We start from the raw sequence: 20,694 nt of genomic DNA, 5'->3' as shown, positions 1-20,694 counted from the left end.
TCTCTGTAGGCTCATGCAGGATGTGAGAATCCTGTTGGATGTGCCAGCAAATCCTCACTGACGATCTATGAATTCAGGAAGAAAAAACAGCGTGGAACATATATTTGTCATCTGTGTATGCTTTGAAAATGTTAAGTCACACTATTTTAGACAGCTTCACTATGTTATTTTGAAGTCTGGACTTGGTAGCGTGAATATTAACCTATTAACGCAAAAGCACATTCATATTCATCAGCATGTCCAAGTTGTTCCAGTGACCTCAGATACAGTGTAATGTAAAAAAGAGCTCAGTTCAATACATTTCTGGGGGGTTTTTTCTTAACTTTTGGCTTTTGTTACTGACAAATAATTACATATTTACACAAAGGTTCTGGCAACTTTATGTTTTGTTGTTTGAATAACTATCAGATTCTTGTGAGGTTAACAATAAAATCAAATTAATAAAATCTAACTTCAGTGACGTGGATTTCCACCTTCAAAAGCACAGAAATTCTTGTTGAATAATGACAACTGTACCATTCTGGTTTTGAACTCAATACCTTTCACACGATATGGTGAAAAAGTGGTAAATGCACTACTACCTGGACAAATCAAGGTTATTCGTGTATGCAAAAGTTTTGACGCACATTTCATTTCTTTATGTTTTGCCTCCAAGGAGCCAGACTTTCTTGTATTTTTTTAACATGGTTTTAAGCAATAGTTCTGCAGGGGGGTTGCTGCTTTTTCACACATTTTCAGTCTTTAGTCATTCCCTTCAGTTGCTCCATTTACTGTTCACTGAAGCCTCATCAGAAATGGTCTTAGTGGAAGGATGGCTGTCAAGAAGCCATTCTTAAGGAAGGGAAGTGGCTGAGATGTGCAATATTATACAAAAACTGGACTGATAATCAGTGGCAGCGGGTGTTATGAAGTGATGAATCCAAATTTAAAATTCATGTCGGTGTAAATTTTTTACTGAGAAAGTCAGGAGAGAGTCAGGAACAGTTAGACTCTACAGACATTTGTAAAGGTGGCTGTAGGTGGAGGTTCTTTCATGGTTTGGACCTGCATTTCATCATTTGATGGAATTATGAACGCAGAAAAGTAAAAGTATGATTAGATTTTGATCCATCATGCAATGCCATCTACAAAATGCCTGACACCAGTTTCAGTCATGGATTGGCCTCATCAGAACCCGGACCTCAACAGATACCAGAACAAAGGCAAACAAGATCCAAAGAAGACCAATGAACGTCCAATTGGTACCAGTTATCGAGCTGTTTTTCATACCATGTGAATGGAGTGATCTTTTTCCTCCCAACACTATTTATTTCTATTATCTATTCATTTTGAAATTTCATGAAAGAAAACAGAATGATCGTGATGTAAAATTTAAAGCTGCTAGATGATATAGACACATGAACAGTGAAATAGAAACATGGTTTCTGATTAGAAAGAAAATGATACTACATCAACCTTAACCTACACCTTGCCAGTTATCTGATATTGCAGAACTGTCAGAGGTGGATCTAGAAAATTTTACATGGGGGGCAAACGAGGGTGAAGAGGTATACACGGGGTGGCAGATACCTCTTCATTAAAGTATGTGAAAATCCCCTATGTGTAAATGGAATCAACAATATATACACAAAAACACTTTAAAACTATTCATTGTATCATGATGTCTTCTTAGAAAACGAATAGATTTTTAGGTATAAATAAAACAAAAACATTTCCCCCAAATAAATACAAAACAAATACAGCAATAAAGGAATAAAAAAGACAACAAATGCAGGAAAAGAGCTTAAATTACTGTTTTATCTAAATCAAATTTCATCTATTTCTTTTAGGAGTGCTTAAGCTTAAAATAGGGGGAAGGAGGGATAAATAAGGCTCTACAGCAGGGTGGGCAGTTGACCCCCTTCCCCCTCTGTAGTTCTGGAATAAGCTGTATGGCGTCACTGCAGCCTCGAGATTCTTGCATAATGTTACCTCTTGTTGGTTTTGGGGGGGTTATTTGTTCCTCCTTTAGGTCACGTGGAGGGCTGTTTTGCCAGTGTGTGTGAAGCAGATGGAGCTTGGTCTTATATTTTTCCTCTCCTAGACTCTGCTACTGTTCATTTTTCACTACGTTAGTCTCCAAATACACCTACACTTGTTTACATTTACTCACACATATCATTGTGTGGCTTTTTCATGTACCGACTTTGTACTTTTGTACAGTGTTATTGCGATTTACACAGCGGATGAAAACAACAGTAATGGTTCCCTGAATGCATCATCATGCAAACGCTGCAGTGATGGCTGAGTGACGTCACTCCTCCGTGGGAGAAATCTGATGCTGCAGGTCTTGCACGTGGTCTGTTGTTTACTTCTTCCAGGAACAGTGGAAGTGCAGCCAGACAGGGGGAGGAGGGGGAGTCGGCAAAATTTTGTAACAGCTGTCCTGGATAGAGTTACCTCGGAGAGGGGGGAAAAAAGACGCGCAGGCTGACGTTAACGTCGGGAAAATGTCGAACTGAATTCTCTTATGTTTCCATCTTCAGAGGCTCCGTAAACAGCGCGATACCTGAACTGTACGTATATGTTTGGCGTCAGCATGCCGCTTTGCTCTCGCTCTTTGTTCTCCTCTCTGAGGTTCGTTAAAGTTCAAGCGTCCAAAGATGGTCAACAATGCGGTTAAACCGAGTGTAGCTGTGAGCACGCCGTTAACCGCAAACAGTGCAAATGCTGGAGTGATGAAAATGGTGAATTTGTTTTGCTAAAAGTTTGATTGGACTGAAAAAAGATAAAAGAAAGGGGGGACAAAAGTGTACACAAACATGCTGGTTTTACGACAACATAGCATAACACAATAAAGGGTTTCGGTCTCCAGTTTACGAGTTACGGGAAACATCTCCCGTTACATATAGACAAATCATTTACATTTCCTTACAATGGCGTTTTCTTTCTGTAAAAATACCCCAACAACTAGAATGCTTATGCTTTTCTTTATTCTCATTTTGTTTATGTGCTTATAATGAAGACTAGAATGTTTCAGCTTGGAAGTCTGCTGAGCCAGCTCCATCTCACCTCCAAAGCGTCAGAAGCTGCCCATGGCCAAATCCCAAAGCAGACACCGACAGTACCTGACTTTTTACAAAGCGTGATGTAAGTATTAGGTCAACTTAAACCTGCACTAAACTTAGTCGTACAGTTAGTGTGTGTCAAGTAAAGTACAGGGATACACTGGCAGTAGTAAACCCCCAGGGGCACAGTTTATTTGGGGGGGTCACTGGGCCCTAAATGGGGCTTAGAAATGATTGAAGTCCAGATCTGTCTTTTTCTTGATGCATCATATTAAAGGTGTAGCACCTGTACTCTAAGGAGCAGCGGAAGAGTCTACCCTTAAACTAGATCTTGGTCCCATGAGGTAAGAGTGTGGTGGAGAGGTGCTTTTCTACTTTATTTCAGCGCACAGAGCGCTTTATTGAGGCAGTAAAGTGAAGTGAGTTGCAATACAGTCCAAATCAGAAATTCTAAAAACTGTAAAGGAATTTTATTTTGTACAGCTTCCCTTTTTTGCAGCAATATAGAAGATTTGTGTTCATAAAACAATGAAATAAAATAAAATAAGATACTTTAAATTTAAGAGACAGAATAATTCTGTAACATCTGAGAAAAAGTGGCTGTGGTCCTGCCTACCAGTTATAATCCGTTACAGGTAATGCATCAACCAAACCTCCAGCTAGCAGTATTGTGGGCAATAAAGCCCATAATCTTTGTTTTGTTTTTTTAGTTAAGTTGGGTCGAGTTGTCCCTTATAACAATCTTTGCCTGTAATTACTGTTCCCCTACCCATCACTGAAATCCATCCTCTGCCCATGCACTTCACTCTGAGCATTGCAGTGTTTTTCACCTCATTGTTCTTGTCCATCGCCTACAACCTGCAACCCTAACGCTCGTGTCCACAACCTGTGACAGCACTCAACAGCATAATAGTGGAGATGGAGCAGCTTAGGATGATCTAATATAACCTCTATCGGGGGTAGCATTGGTGGAGTTTAAAGGCAAAATGATAATTTATCACAATTCTACTTGCAGCTTGTACCACTGTGCTCAAGTGGAATAACAAAAATATATATTTTTACCATTTGCTTCCTCTGTAGGAAACTCACCGGGCTGAAAAAGGAATATGTTTTCTGTAATCTGCGCATCCCCGACCAGCTTCAGACAACCAAAGATGACATCAACCTTGTTATCCTTTCAGGTGGGTATCTGCTGAAGAAATGCATGGAATAATATGTGAAAATAATATACATATGACATAGGGATGTAAAATTTAGCATCTCCATCTAAATGTTTAAGATTATTTAAACGGACAACAGTTTTTGTAATTGTCTGTTTTGCTGCATGCTACGAATTAAAATGGCTTTAGGAAAGGATAAGTTATATTCTAACAGTAACACTAATAGTATAAGACTAGTGACAAGGATTAATGTTTCTTGATCTCTTTGCTAAGGTCATGGGATCTTCTGCATAGATGTTAAACCCTGGAGAGGCACAGTGTCTGCTCACAACCAAAACTGGCATGTGCAAGTGAAAGAAGAGGACCAGAACTTTACCAATACCTGCATTGAGCAGATTGAAGATCCACTCAAAGCTATCATGGTAAAAACAAATTAAAAAAAGACAAGTTTTATCTGAAATGTTGCAATGGCTCCATGAAAACCTAAATGTCAAACTGTCTGGCACACTTGAGTCCAAGGTCCAACCAATTGTCCAATACACTGTTTTCATCCAAACTGTGGTCGGGTTAAGAGATTCTGAGTCACTATAACAATTTATATGGAAATTTTAAATGCAGAAGTGCTTCCTAAACTTCCTAAGTGGGCACTCTTCATTTGAAAGGCCATAATTGTATTCACGGTTTGAGGAGGGTGGGGGTGTGGGGGTGGGAATGAAAGCAGGCAGGTGCCTAAACACAGCTGTCACCTTATGTGGCTGGGTCTGTTAGGAGTCATTCATTTCCATTTCTATAGATGCTCAAATTGGACTTGAAGCTTGACAGAACAGTTCAATGGCAAACACACACTGCAATATTGAAACGTGTTCTGCTTGAATTGGATCTATTAACTTCATTAATCTACACAAAACACGACAAATTTGAGGTTACATAATTTCTCTAAATGGGCCCTCTTTGAAAGTACACATCTACATCATGTGTGATTCAGGTCATTGCAGGAGGAATGTTGATGTGAGCGCATGCTAAACTTGATGAGTCTCAGCATTGTTCACGTAAATACTGGAGCATTTAATAAGTTAATCGGCTGGCCTTTAAATGAGATAACTGCTGAACATTTTGCTACTTTACTCCAGGTGTTTTATGCAAAGTGGATATCAGTGTTGGATGAAACAAATCATCTTTTTAACCAAAACAATCCAGGCTTCTGAAAAGGTTTTTATTACTTAGATACTAATAAAGAAAATCAAATAATAAGTATCTACCTAATGTCTGTCTTGTAGACTAAAACAGCAAACTTATGCAGTCATTTGAAGAGGAGTGGAGTGTCTGTGCGCCAAAGTCTCTTCTTCCCCAGAATCATCTTCCTCTCACCAGATTGTGAACTGGATAAGGAGCTGAGGAAGAAGAGGGAGCTGGTCTCCCACAGCCAAATAGAGGACTTCCTCAAATCTTTCAAGGAGGGCTATGTTGCCTGGATATCAGATGCGCTGACACCCTCCTGGATCTCTGGTGAATATGCATTAACACTTCGCTCAGTGTTCCAACACAATCCAAAAGGAATTGATCTGTAAAAACACGATATATGTCTGTTACTATGTCCTAAAACTTGTGAAAATGTCCACTGCTGCCTAAAATTCTGGTGGAATCAATCGGAAATTTACAGACACTCATCATGGGCATGAATGTCATGGTAATTTGTACAGCATACATTTATCAATTTTTAATTTATTTAGAATTTTCTCTAATCCACACATGGCCAAAGTATCAATACAGGCCTAATATAAACATATACCCCCACTAATATTTGGTTAACTGTTCCTTAGCAAGTTCCACACTTTTGATAGCCATCAACAAGTGTCTTGCATAATTCTGCCTGGATATATGTTTAAATTGGTTGGTTTCTCCTGGCATGGACCCGACTTTCAAGCATGGTCTACAAATTTTTAATAAGGTTGAGCTTGGGACGTTGGGAGGGCCATTTCAGAAGCTAAATGTTAGCTTGCTTTATCCGTGTGTGTTTAGGATCACTGCAACTGATCAAGCCGAAGAAACTGGAGGTAATCCTACTCCTGTATTATTCCATCCACTTTGTGCAATACACGACTACCACAGGCAGCAAAACAGCCCTAGAGAGTGATGCTACCACCAACAGGATAGTGATGCTAGCATTCTAGCAATTTCTAATTCATGGCAGGCTTGGTGGTTCCTGAGTTGGTCCTGAGCATGGTAACCATTTTCTTCTCATTTGGCAAAGATGTCATACATTTGAATAACTTGTACTGTCATACAGTTGTTTGAGCTGATGGTATTGGAATCTGCAGTTTACCAATTCCTCCAAGAGACCATCTCAACTTCTGTAACTTTATAGCACTCCTTCTTAGATCTTCACAGAGTTCCTTCTCCATTGTTCTACGTGTTGCTCAATCCAACGAGAGCTGTCAAACATATCCTTTTTATGAGAAAGAGAAACTTAGTTGGCCTCGGCCTTGTCAAGTTAAAAGACATCGTATAATTTTTAACACTACTTATTAAAATATTGAAGTAAATGTGTGTATAGATTTTAGCCTGTATTTATACTTTGGACCGTGTGTGGATTAGAGGCAATCCAAAATCAATTCACAATTGTGAACCCCTTGTTTTATGAAGATCTATGCTGTGCAATTATTCCAACCTGTAAACAGAACAATTCAAAGAAATCATTTACGACCCAAATTACCATGACATTCATGTTTTGTAAACTTCTGACTTAAATTTAGCAATGATTATGACTAAATTGGCAAAGGCTCATAAAAAGCCAGTTAAACTTGTGTTTTTCTTGACCTGCAGGTCATCTGTCGTACAGGCAGATGGAATCAGTGCGAGACGTCCTGAGGAGGGTGGGAACGTGGGATTTGGTGCGGCTGCACTGTGGCGAGCTGCTAAGAGGAGACTTCCAGAGCTGCCCGTATATCGCTCTCAACCGCCAGGAGACGGACACCCTTGAGTTTTCCAGTGTCAAGACCCTTTCTGCTGACTCGCTTTGGGCCCTGCTGGGACACGCTCCTCAGGTCAGTCCACTACTGTGGTTCTGATGAACCAGTCACAAACATAAACGCCATTTGTAACTTGGGATCGAATGCTTTGTCCAAATGATAATGTGAAGCATCACGCTCATCATGAACCAGCAGGTGGCAGTAGCACTTTATGACTGCCTCCGTCAATTATCCCCTGTTGTTCTGGTAACTGGAAAAACACAGGTTTGATTTGTGCTGAAGACCCCCAAAACATGACACCAATTTCACAGTTATTTGAATGCAATTAGGATCATTTCTGTTTAGAAGTATGAGAAAATTACTGTATAAACACAGATGAAGTGATACAGTTTATTAGCAATTAAGATAAGAAAGTGAACTGTTTTTTTCTTTTTTTTTTCACCACACCACAGAGAGCGGTCTAACTGAGTACAGTGTTCAGCCTTTAGATATAAATTAATTTAAATTGTACTGACCAATTTTCCAAACAAATGATTTTTTCACAAAATGTAAATTGTTAAATTTGGTTCTTTTTTTTTTAAACCAGTTCGACCACCTACTCTTTCTCTCTCAGATCATTTTAATGGACACCCTGGGTGTTATTGAAGCGTTAGGGCAGGTATTTTGTTTGCATCACAGTCTAAAAGGAATAATTTGAGCTGATTAAAATTGATTTTATGTTTTGGGTTAATAAGCAGATTTCATTCAGACTCGGGATGCGATTGGCAAATCTTAGCAGTCACTAGAGCAATGACCGAAAAAGGTGGTTTATATAGAAGTTAAATTGCAGTGATGATAGAACGTTAGATTCACACACAAAAAATGTCGTTTCGTTACATTTTTATTTTTCTTCCAAAAAGCAGGATCGAACCTTTAATTATTTTCACTTGGCAGTGGTGCGTCTTTTCCGCTTGTCAGTTAACTAAATGTTACCTCTTTAAAGACCAGCGAGTGCGACCCAGCTCAGCATCCATTACAGATTCACACCCACCCTCGAACACCCAGACACTCAGCCTGCGATGTCCATGCAAGCCTGCTCAGGCATTAGTTTGCCCCCACCCAGCACCCCAGACTGTATGTACTCTCCCCCTTCGCCTCCAGCTGCTGTGTATTTGATACATGACCCAGCAGTCATTAGACAGTCTCCAGTGGGCTCTTTTCTTGCCCAGGGGGACACAAAACATGACAAGAAAATATATTATTTTCAAAGAGATATTTGCAAATGGAGGCACAGTGATGCAAACCTCATCCTCATATTAAAAAAAAAAGGAAATTGGAGAATAGATGGTTAATATGCTTTTGTGAAATTGGTTTTATTTCTCTGATTGGTTTCTAGGTGTGTTGATGCAGTCCGCACTGGGGGAAATCAATTCTGGCCCTGAATTTGGACTTTAAATATTTGGAGGTTTTGCCCTTTTTAATTCACCGTGTCACCTACTTTGTCTTTAGGAGAGAAAAAAATGCTCTCTGCTCATGTGCAGCAGCTGCCAGGGGAAGTTTGGGGGGGCAAAGAAACCTGATAGCTACCCCCATTTTCAGAGCCTACAAATAATGCATGCTTTTGATTTTTTTTTTTTTTAAACTTGTAAACACAGGCTAGAAGATCTCCAACATGACCTATGGTTTCTCTCGGGCATCTGTTAGGTTGCATGAAGTGGCACCAGATGCATTCAGAAAGCTGCCGTGGAGGCAGTAGGTGTGTTTTCTGTGAGCGCAGGCAATTACTCTGCAGAGAATGGGATGTCTACATGCACCAAAGTGGAGAATGATTGAGTGGAGTGGCTGTAATTTATTAATTATGGTCTATATTCTTAGACCACGGTTCTGGCTTCATTCAATTTGTATGGATTGAGGGGTAATTACGGTGTGTGTGTGTGTGTGTGTCTGTGTGTGTTAAGGAGAGAGAAAGAGCTGAAGATCTATTCATGTCATAATTTAAAGTGCAGGTTACTTGTGATATTCATCTTCATATTGTCCCGTCTTCTAATAAGGCCAGTTCATATAATGCAGTTTATTCAAGAGAAGACCCTGATTTAAAAAAAAAAGTTTCTGACTTGCAGTCAGAGCATCTATTAATTGCAGAGCTGTGAAGCAACAATTAAGTTCTTTTGAGCGTAACTTGACTACACAGCCCCTCCTAGCTGATTAATAGAGGCAAAGCCGGTAGGTGAAAATCTGCAAATTCACCGACAACATCTCGGCTAACGGAGAATGGTACAAATAATCAGATCTCGGTTGCCGGAGATACATCTCGTCTCCCTGACAAGCTACAGATTCCACACAAATGTAGCTTGTTAATTTAACTCCACCACGACATTCCTCTCCATTTGGCCATCTCCCAGGCTGCACGCGTCACGAGCTTGTAATGGACAGCTGGTGCACTTGGTGCTTAGCACAGAAAAGGCAGAGAGGGTAGACATCAACTGCTTTGTGTGATAATGAATGGAGGCACACAAAAGGCCAGGAGCAGGCCATTTACAGAGCCTGCAAATTCTGCTGTCTAAATAGATAATATTGTCAGCCACTGTGTCTTTTGGGGTTTCTTTTACTGTAGTGAAAAAAACAGCATTCACCCCTTTGAGGTAAATATATGCCTTCCCCATTACTCTTACTTTCAAATATTTATGATAATCATTAGAAACCATATTCTATGTGTTCTGTGTGAGCATGGCTATAACTCCACTTATCAAAGGATCTGTTTCACTAAAAGAAAAAAGAAAGAAAGAAGACAACTGTAGTTTTTTTTTTCAGTTATGCAAAATTAAACAAAGCACGCTTTAAAGTTGTGTCACTGAGAATACAATTTAGGCGCTAATTCCAGATTCATAGCTCACTTATTTCACTGCGTACCCAACAAGCCTGTAGGGACGCAGTGCGTAGGATGACATCTCCACTGTGGAAAAGTTTTCAAAGAAAAGTTTTTAGATTGATTTTTTTTTTCTAGAAAGAAAGATCTATTAGTTGCATTGCATTTCCCAGCAGAGATGAAAATTATGTGGACACTACCGTGATGTTCAGATTTCTGTAATTGGAGGATCGCTCTCGAAAGGAAACTGGAATTGGAAATAATTCGCGCCAAAGAGCGTGTAGGAAGCTACGGAGGAAAAATAACCGTGCAATTACGCATGAGAAGAGTGCTGCAGAATCACAAGTGTCTGTAATGAACTAGTGAAGACACCGGCACTTATACAGTGGAAGGCAATGATAAAAGCTGCCTTGTAATAGCATGTGATTAAACTTAGTAAAAAAAAAGGAAAAAAAATCTATTTTTTCACTCGAGCACTGAACCGCAGTGAAGAGTCCCGTGGAGAGATTCTGCATCTGTCAGTTTGAAGATGACTCAATGTGTTTCCTCCAAATTCATCACCCAGCATGCAGTTCCAGTCATTTTAGAGGGCTCTTCAAGTGCTCTTTTGTTAATTTAGTTAAACATGAAACGTTAGAGTTCATGTTTTACACATTCCTACTTAACACAGGTGGAGTTTGAGTTTCACTAAATTTGAATACATGTTTAAGATTAAGCTCCAAGCCATTATTATTCATTAGCAAATAATTTCCGTGAATGTGGAATGAGCCCGGGTTTGCAGGGCACTGTGGGTAATAATATCTGCTCTACTGCATGCATATATATATAGAATATTGTTAATTTGTATACTTTGTCTAGAAAATACAGCGCGTGCATTAATAGGGTTTTGTAATATGGTTGCAGTAACAGGATTTTCTTTTTAAATATGTTGGCACCATTAATATGAAGTTCCATGCGGTGAACTGTATTTCAGGGTGATTCTTCACTCAGTTCAAATATCCGAATGTTCAGCTATGTAAAATGTTCAATTGAACATTTTCAACATTCAAATGTTGAATTGAAAACATAAAAAATATTGTATAGGTACATTTTAAATAATTAGAAGATCGAAACTCTGTCTTTGATTCTTTTGCGAGATAAATAAAGAATTAGAGCAAAATTTTTTCCCTTTTTTGTGCAGTTTTACAATTAAACAACAACAAAAATAAAGTATTTTAAAATGAAAATCATTAGCTATGTCCCTTACTATATGATTCTGTGATCACCACGGAAAGTCAGAAACCATTATTGAATTGTTGCACAATCCTTTGTCATAGCACATTTAATAAGGCCACGTAAGCTTCATAGATAACTTTTTTTTTCCAGTTGATGATTCTGTGACATTATCTAACTTGGCATTAAATGCTGGTTTTAGTATTTAAAAGAAACTTTTCTGTGGTCATTGGCCAACATGTTCATTTTTATCTCTGTAGGCTCAGTTATTTGTTTTATGGATTCAGGATATTAGAGTGATCCCCGCAGCATAGGTTCTAAGATATGATCAATAGGGATTCATGAATAATGAAGAGGCCGAGTGGAGCGGAGGCACTTAATTACAGCTTCGAAAGCCATTCTCGTTAATTGAGGAGAATAAAGGTGCTGAAGTGGCTTAAACGGCAAAAACTGTAATTTTTTTAAATTATTTTAAAAAAAATGTTGTCACTCTTCTTTTTTTAAATTACAGAAAGCCTCTAACTGAAAGCCAGATGGATCCAAGCTCTCACCTTTGTTTTCAAATAGATACATTTGTATTTTATATTTAGTTTATTTTTGTTCTCAGGCTTTCTTTGACCATTTGTGAGCAGACTCTCATTCTTTTAATGTAAATGCTAATATGCTGCATATCCAGACAGTGTGTGACTGCTGTGCACTGCAGATACAGTATATAATTGACAGCCCTGCCATCTGTTACAGTTATGTGAAATTATGGATAAACTAGTTAACAGACACTTTGGCCCATTGTCTGTTGTTTTGATAATCACCCTTAATAACGGACGGCATCAATATGGTCTTTAAACCTGATTTGGGAGTTAATGGAGTCAGATGGGGGCAGTCAGTGTATGCTCTGGGGGTAATGCTGTTAGAGATGTTCGTAAAGAGCAAATTAAATCAGTCATAGATTGTGCCCTCTCAAGTCAGCCAGACAACCAGACCTATTGAGGAGAAAAAGGAGGGGGATTCATATTTTAACCTCTCGCAGAAAATGCACTTATGTGGATGGAAATACAGTCAGAGCTGGGTGACTGCATGCAAATGGTTATTGCCCAGCCTAATGGCTTCCTGTTAGCTGAGGCAGGTTGGAAGGGGAGTCATATCTAATAGGAACTTAACCGGGCATTTTTTAAAAATATATATTATTTATTTATTTATTTTTGTGGCCTCAGACGAGCACAGTTATTAACATGGGCAGAAATGTCACCACCTCTGTCTTAATGGATAGGGTTTGGAGTCAAATAGAAACTCGTGATATGATTCAGTACGTTACTCAAGATAACATTGGTATCACAGTACAGCCATTCCAAGATTCATATAAATGAAAGGAAAAAAAAACAAAATACAGAATTTAAATGCTTAAAATTCATTGATATTCACTTTATGTCACTAGCTCTCTGATTTGCTCTGATATGTTTCATGGTATAGATTCAACAAGGTGCTGGAAACATTCCTCAGATGTTTTGATCCATATTGAAATGATAGCAGCACACAGTTGCTGCAGATTTTTCTGGTTGCACAACTATGATGCAAATCTTCTGTTCCACCATATCCCAAAGGTGCTCTATTAGACAAAGGTCTGGTGACTGTGCAGGCCCTTCAGTGAACTCACTGTAATGTTCAAGAAACTAGTTTGGGAGAGGTTTGTGACATGGTGCATTATCATTATGGAAGAAGTAACCATCAGAAGATGGGTCAGGAACAGTACTCGAGTAAGATGTGCCATTTAAATGATGCTCAGTTGATACTATGGGCTCAAAAAGATATTCTCAAAAGAATATCCCCCAACCCATTATACTGCCACTGTTAGCCTGAATTGTAGATGGACTAATGCTTTCATTTTGCCAAATTCTAGCCCTCTATTCAAAGCTCTCTTTCCTAGCGGTTCATGTCCCGCTCATGAAGGATCTGGTGTTTTGCACGCCTTCCTCCACTTCTTCCTATCCAGAGCGTCTTCTGGTGTGACATTCGCAGCCTTCATATCATTTTTGATTCGGTCCATCCAGAGCTTTTTTTTGGTCTTCCTCTTGGCCTGTTACCGGTCTAATCGTTGGGCTGTTTTAGCAATGGAGTTCTCATCGCTAGGGACGACGTGGCCGTACCATCGGAGCCTCGACTCTCGCATCTTGTCCGTGATCGGCGCCACTTCCCATCGTTTCTTGACGTCTTCGTTCACTCATTCATCACTAACATTTTTCCAATCTTCTACTGCCCAGTTTTGATGAGCCTGTGCAAACGGTAGCCTCAGTTTCCTGTCCTTAACTGATAGGAGTGACACCAGGTTGTGGTCTTCTGCTACTCTTACCCATTAGCTTTGAGGTTTTAAATGTTGTGTCATCAGAGATGGTCTTCTACGTGCTTTGATTGTAACAAGTGGTTATATGGCAGTCTGGTCATTCTCCCCTGATGTCTGGTATCAACACAGCCATTCCTGATGCCCGTTTTGACCATTTTCAGGTTATCTTGACCATGTCTACATGCTTAAATGCATTGCTGTAGTGTGACTGGCTGATTAGCTGTTTGCATTAATAAGCAGTTTAACAGGTGAATTTAACTCAGTGGGTGAATGTATTGTAGAGATAGAGATTGGACTCAGAATATGGGATGCTGTTTACATTTCTTTTTTTTAATATCTTGTAACCTCAAAAAATTAGCAGGTAAAAACAAAATCTATTATATATTAAATTAGAATAAAGCTGGCTTATTTAATTTAGCCGCTTCTATGGGAGGGAAAACACTTTTGGCTGATTGTTAATCAGATTCTGTTTTGTGTCTTAATGGAAAATCATTGAGTCAGATCATCAAGATCATGACTTGAGTTGAATCAAATTACCGCTGGTAGTCACTCACTCAACAGATTGTTAATATATTCATCTTCTGAGCCAAACCACACAGTGCTTACCTAATTGCCTTGCAAACCATTTTTGGTCCATTTCCATGACATTTGGCCCATCAACAAAGAGGTTTGGTGCACCAAAGGTGTGTTACTCAGTGTTCCCCCCCCCTCTGTCCGTGTCTAGTGAGACACGAAGTGGAACAAAGAGCCCGTCGTCTGAAGCTGGTGTGGCTTTACGCTCACTCAGAGTTCACCTGAAACACTGCACCATGGCTCCAGGTAACAGCCTCTGCTGACTGATACACCGCTGGGATTCTTTGACTTTATCAGGGGAAGAATCTGAACTTTGTGAATGGCAATACATGCAGGTGGTGACATGTCCCTACCCAATTACACAGTTCCTCGGATTTGTCATACCTGTCAGACCTTAATGACCAGTAAATACATTTATACAGAAATAATTCTGTAGTCGCAATTAAACATCATTGATTCATGTTGGTTTTATTAGCAGAAGTGATTTAGGATGCCTGAACGGTCTTTAAAAGAACTAGCTCTGAATCTGTACCGTGGAGATCCCTGCAGATGGGAGATAAGGAAACCACTGGAGATGTCTATCAGCAATTTGCATGGAGAAGTTTTCAGAGAATGAGTTGTCTTGTTGAGTATAAGAGGTTAAAAGGTGAACAGCGAACCAGACATAGGATTTATGACTAGTAGCAGACGGTAAATAAGAAGAATGAGTTTGTCTTGTTGAAATGTGAGGAGTGATGTCATTCACATGGCTTCTGCGACACTGAAAGTGAGAGGGAGATCAGGGTAGACACCGTTAGGTGAGCTCTCAGCCCTTTGTGTGACACCCAGCCTTAGCCCCAAGGGTCTTGTTCTTTCCATGAAATGCACCATTTTGGCCTGCTGGTGCTTGAAGTAGCGATGGTTCTCTTACAATTGTGAACAAATCACAGAAAAACCTAATACCTAATTTTAGTGACTTTAAAGTGTTCGTTTTGGCTTATTGGAGAGTGTGTCGCCGTGACACGTTGCAATACATCTTAAGTGTCGGATAAGAGATTGCACTTTAAATGACATTTTGGTTTCTATCAGCAGCTACTTTACTTTTTTTTTTCTTCTGCTGCAAGTCGGATACAGCATGATCTTTTACTCTTTAACACACCCTCTCATTCACTTGAGGGATAACATGCAGTGACAGTTCCTGTACCTGGCACGCGGTCTGTGCTGAGCAACATCTGGCAGGCAGCTTGTCTAGACCGCACAGAAACTTGTTTTGCTCTTTTGTATTTGAAATCTGTAGCTTACCTGCTTGGTAACTATTGTGTGGCGGATGATGCCGCAGAAATGGACGATGATGAATTTAAACGGCTGTAAATTAAATTTGACACAATTCATCTCTACGCTAACATTCTCAGACAGGATTTACGTATACTCCAAAGCAACCACGGGCAACAAATTAGCATGGTTGTTACTGTAAATATGTTTCTTAATATCATTTGCAGGATTGTTCTGCGGCGGGTTTTATAGCTTCCCTGCTTCTGTGTGGGTTTTATATTGTCTGCCTCTTGTGCACTACAAGTATGGAAGTACTCAACTTTGGCTCCATTAAATTAGCTAATTGCTGATTATGAACTATTGCGCTGCGCTGTGATTTGTTAGAATAATTCCTTTCTGATGTCTTTGTCTCGGTTTGTGTGCCTCTCTGCCACCAGCTGTCATTAAGCTATTTTTTCATGTATCCCAAATTAATAGACACTCACTCACTCTGAAGTGTCTGATGCTATTGTAGCAGAAGCCACGTGGCATTTGGCCAAGGCTGCAATATAAGACGCAATTGTTTCGCTTTTTTTCATCTTTATCCCTGTTTTAATGCACAGTAATAAGTAAGTAAATGCTGGAGAGATGTGTGTCTGAAATCGCAGTGGCCTTTGTTGTAGATAATTAGGTTAGCAGCAAGAGTGTGCAGGTGTTGAGGGTGTACTGTGTGCTCATGTTGTGTTATCGACTTGCTCATATTCGTAGGCTGTCAGGGGTGTCGCACTTTCCATCAGCCCCAAAGCTCACCAACCTCTTCACTATTAAAATGATCACTTTCAATAGCAGACAAAGGAAAGAGGGAACATATCTAGTGCAGGGTATTTTCCCCACCTCTAATGCTTATCTGCCTTTTGATGTCGGCGTAATAAAAGGCCTATTGGGCTTTCACAATGACCTGCAAAATGGACAAGGGCCGATATACTGGGCTCTGACTGTCGCTACCATTAACTAAAAGGCCCAGACATTATGGAGAGCCGGGGATGAAAGTACATGGAAAAAAAAATAATAATTGAAAAATTGCCTAATGCTAAAGTGAAAGAAAATGGAACTGTGAAAAGGCACTGTAATATTCTGTTATCCCCGGTAAATGCAGCCAAACAAGAGATGCAGCAAGGCATTCTTTTTGAAATGGATGTGGTTCAATTACCTGCATGTCTAAATCTAGTTAAGGCTTCCATTGTCGGGCTCGAAACATAACAGGCAGTTTTTGTAGTGTTAAAGCGTATTATGCCCTACAACCTACATAGAATCAAGAGAGGTATGACTCCATTCAAGATGCAGAGGGAATTAAAATTCACAGTGAGACCGAGGTTAATTTATTATTTAGTCTGTTTCGGGCTAACGTTTGGATCACTGTTCTAACAGAGTTCGAGCTCAATATTCGAACAAGCTTGAAAAGAACGTTTCTAAATATGTTTTAAGGAGTATTGAAGGATTAGCATCCAATAGAAGCAGAATCTGGTTTGTTTTACTGTGTAAAACAGTTGACCTAATTCAGACTAGACTAGGCCACGTAGATGGGCATTATATTGATGAACAAAACTAGCAGACTGGCAAATATTTTACTAGTTTTACCTTTTCTTATATAATTTATTATTTCTTTGATATTATGTATTATTTCTATATTCAGTTATAAGACACACAAAACCTAACCTGTAAACCTTGAGTTTGATGTTTAAGTAAATGCCTTAATGTTGGTGTTGTCCGTGATAATCTAAAAAAAGAAAAACATGTGCCTTTACCCTGTAATTTTAAAAAAGACATATAGTAATATAGTGCATGTATTATTTTGTTTGGTCAATAATTTAAGATCCCAGTTGTAATACACATTGTACACATCTTACCTGAAATGTACCTGCCCACTGATCAGTTAACCTCAAACTGCTGACTTCATAGTAAATAAGTGAACGTCTATATTTAAATCTGTTCTGTATATAATACATGAATAATTAACAACTACAAAAAAATGTCAAATTAAAAATACAGTTTTACAATTTATAACATTTTAAAATTTACATGGGGTGATGCAGTCTTGGTGGTCGTCAGAAATGACTTCTACTTTACCATAATTAATCATCATCTGTTGAGCTATATGTCTGTGATATCCAAGAACTTTATTTCTAATTCCACATTGCATATTTAGAGGTAAGTCAGATACAGATTTGGGTATTATAATACATCTTTAAAAAAACAAAACAAACAAAAACAAAACACAGATGGTAATAATCGCTGTATGCGTGTCAGTGTTGGCGCAAGGTTTCATTTAAGATTGGCCCAGCAGTTAAGGATGGGAGGAGACAGACATAAATGCATACGCTACAATTATTTTAGTAAGGTTTACATATTATAATTGATTCTATAGTGTTGTGGTTTACACATTCAATTGCCAAGTCGCTGGTCTTATTCTAGCGCAAGACATAAATCCCCTTTTGGGTCGTGGCATCTGCCGTTAAAACTCATATGCAGAGCCACCCATTGTAACAAGGAGCAGGTGAAAGTACCTTCATTCAACATTGTTATAAACTGATACAGTGATTACAAAAGAAACTGTAGATTTTCCAGCCATGAAAAACATAATTACCTGAAGTACTACTTTAGTAAGTTGCAGGTGTGATGCATCTAAATATATACCAGTACCTTCTACTTCAGTTTTATAGAGAGCTTAAAAGACAACAGCTGAAAAACCTCATTCAAAATGCAATTCACTGCATCAGTAACTTAAAATCCAACAGTGGAACAGACTTTCTTTCTGAGTTATATGTTGTAGATGGTTTTGGAAATTCAATTAATCTGGAAGTTACTTTATGATCCGGCTGTATACAAATTCATATAGTTATCATGTAGATCATCTTGATGTCTAAAAAGACTTCCCATATTTTTGTCCTATTAATCCTTAGAATACCCACGAAGGATAATAGATTACCAAACCTAGACTTCTGGGTAAAGTTGACCTCAAGGTAAACAAAGATGTTTACTTGGTACACCAATAAAAGAAGTCCTTCTTTACACCAGGCAGAATGAGTATTATTCAACGAATTTTCAATTTCTTTCTTTCTTTGGCACTTTGCAGGTAACCGTTAAAATGTATAAGCGTGGATCTAACAGCTGGCTGGGGAAATCCCTGAATGCCACCACCACCATCCCCTCCAACACCTCTGTGATCTTCAGGATCAGCGGCGAAGAATCAGATGCTAAAATCCCAGCAAACGCCATTCACAGCATCACGCTCAGCATATGACTGTGTGGAGATAATACAAACAGGATCGCCATCGCAACATGGCATTGAAGAAGCAAGGGGAAGAAAAATTGCTTACTTGTGTGTAGCATTTTTTAAAAACCAAGTGCATTTTAACATGCAGTGTTTGTACTTTGCAATATTGTAGGACTTCCAGATGTTTTTATGTGCGGATTTATTGGGGGAAAAAAGGAAAAAGAAAAAAGGTCCCATTTGCCAATTTCCCTGATTCTCCTTAGTGACAATATTATGTTAATGTAGATGGTTTCAGACAATTAGCACGATTAGCTTTCTCTTGTTTTGAATTTCTAGAGCTGGCCCACACTTTACACTAGCCATTAATTAATCATTATGCAAGCTGATTGTGTCACACCGATTTAGGACTGAAGTGTTTAATGTGTTAATTGTGGCGGTTAAAAACCGGTGGCCTCTGGCACGTCGAGGGCCGAGGATGTAACTGCCTCTGTGGGTTTAATGGGAAGTTATTTACGGTGTTTAGACAGTGGAACTGTAAGGTGCTTTATTAATATGCTCCACCGCACGGAGGAGATGATAACTATTCAAGAGCACACGGGCACAGCAACCAGCACCATTCATAACTGTGTCTGAGTCACTTTCCATCAGTTGCCCAGGCTTCCACAGCTGCGCTAACAGCTAGCAATTGCATTTACTGGGCCTGGCAGTGGTCATAATGAAGTTATTCCCAACAGGATATCAGTGCCTTTAGCTAACAGCTCTCTCTGTTGATGGTATCTTTCTGTATGGCATGTCTACCTGAAACATCATTACACTGTACTCAAGCTACTCACTTTTTCAAATGTCTGTTTACTGGTTTACCTGAGGGGCAGATCATCTGTAGTTTTAAAGCCATCATTGAGTTGTTTACATTGGTTGCTGCACATTTTTGAGACTGGTTGTTTTGTGGTTTGAGTCAACATTGCTTGAAATTATAGGTGTTTTCATGAATTTATTGCCTATACATATTTAAGCCTACATAGTCCTCAGGAACTGTTTTCTCCAAAGCACTTGACAAACAATATTTGCAATATCAGATGGTCTGGTATGGGAAGGACTTCAAGGAAATATCTGATAAGTGGTGGGTGCATGCACGTTTTACTGTAATTTCATTATACATTGAACCATGCTTCTCAGTTGATTTATTCAGGCATGTTTGCTTGATTCATTGGTGTGTGGGGTTTTTAGGCCATTGAGTTATCAAGTGTTACCAAATGTTTGTACCACGTGTTGTTGTAATAAAGAGATGTGATTATTGGTTGGTTCAGTTTGTTATTTACACCATTTTTGGACTGAAGTGGCCTCAACCATCTCAGTCCTATTTTTTTGTTGTTGTTGTTTGTTTGTTTTATTTCTGTAGTGTCGTTATTGAATCATCTTAGGATACAGCAGAATAACAGGAATGGTTTGGAATCAGCCAATGCAGCTCTATCTCTGTAGTTCTTAGATGTTATGCTGCAGCATTTTGGTTTAAATTCTGGTGTTTTAGAGTCCAAACTATTGTAATGTTCTTAATCATCCAAAAGTAACAAATGCATATTAGTGTCTCATAACAATTATACACTCCACAGCCACTTTTTTGGGGGTATCTGATCAACTTGGCTAAGAGTTGTCCACCAATTTGAATGTCAGTGTATCAATCACTGACAGCTCTAGTCTGCATGCCAAAGTGTCCTTGGGCAAGATACTCAACCCCAAGTTGCCCCCAGTGCATTTATTGACTGTATGTGCGTGTGAATGCTAGAATGCACTTATAGGTACAACTCCTGCATTATTTTTAGTGGAAAATGCTTTGAGTATACTGAGGAGCAAGGTGCCAAATCTGTAGATTTGCCAATCACGTGGCAACCACTCTATTCATGTAACTAGGACAACCTGCTGAAGTTCAATCGAGCATTGGAAAAAGTTTTGTTCACGCCAGACGTCAGAGAATGGACTACTTCGAGCTAATAGGAAGGCAACAGTCAACTCAAATAACCACTCATTACAACAACAAGGCATGCAGAGGAC

The 20,694-nt window shown here is 39.1% G+C and overlaps 1 protein-coding gene across 2 annotated transcripts; it reads left to right on the top strand.

Moving 5' to 3' along the window:
- The first annotated feature begins 2,321 nt into the window (after positions 1-2,321).
- On the top strand, positions 2,322-19,929 carry si:zfos-911d5.4 (uncharacterized). Of its 2 annotated transcripts, XM_087844721.1 has the most exons (7): positions 2,322-2,555; positions 3,005-3,129; positions 4,128-4,228; positions 4,481-4,629; positions 5,485-5,713; positions 7,031-7,251; positions 18,505-19,929. In XM_087844721.1, exons 2-7 carry the CDS (start codon positions 3,011-3,013, stop codon positions 18,670-18,672), a joined length of 987 nt encoding a protein of 328 aa, XP_087700847.1. In that variant the 5' UTR covers positions 2,322-2,555; positions 3,005-3,010; the 3' UTR covers positions 18,673-19,929. The 2 variants fall into 2 exon arrangements, with proteins under 2 accessions (XP_087700847.1, XP_087700848.1); XM_087844722.1 differs by lacking the exons at positions 2,322-2,555; positions 3,005-3,129 and adding an exon at positions 3,311-3,391.
- Positions 19,930-20,694: the final 765 nt, after the last annotated feature.

Source organism: Neolamprologus brichardi, chromosome 8, assembly GCF_056152115.1.
Source record: "Neolamprologus brichardi isolate AB-2024 chromosome 8, ASM5615211v1, whole genome shotgun sequence".
Lineage (NCBI taxonomy): Eukaryota > Metazoa > Chordata > Actinopteri > Cichliformes > Cichlidae > Neolamprologus > Neolamprologus brichardi.
This window is presented reverse-complemented; position numbering and strand designations above follow the sequence as displayed.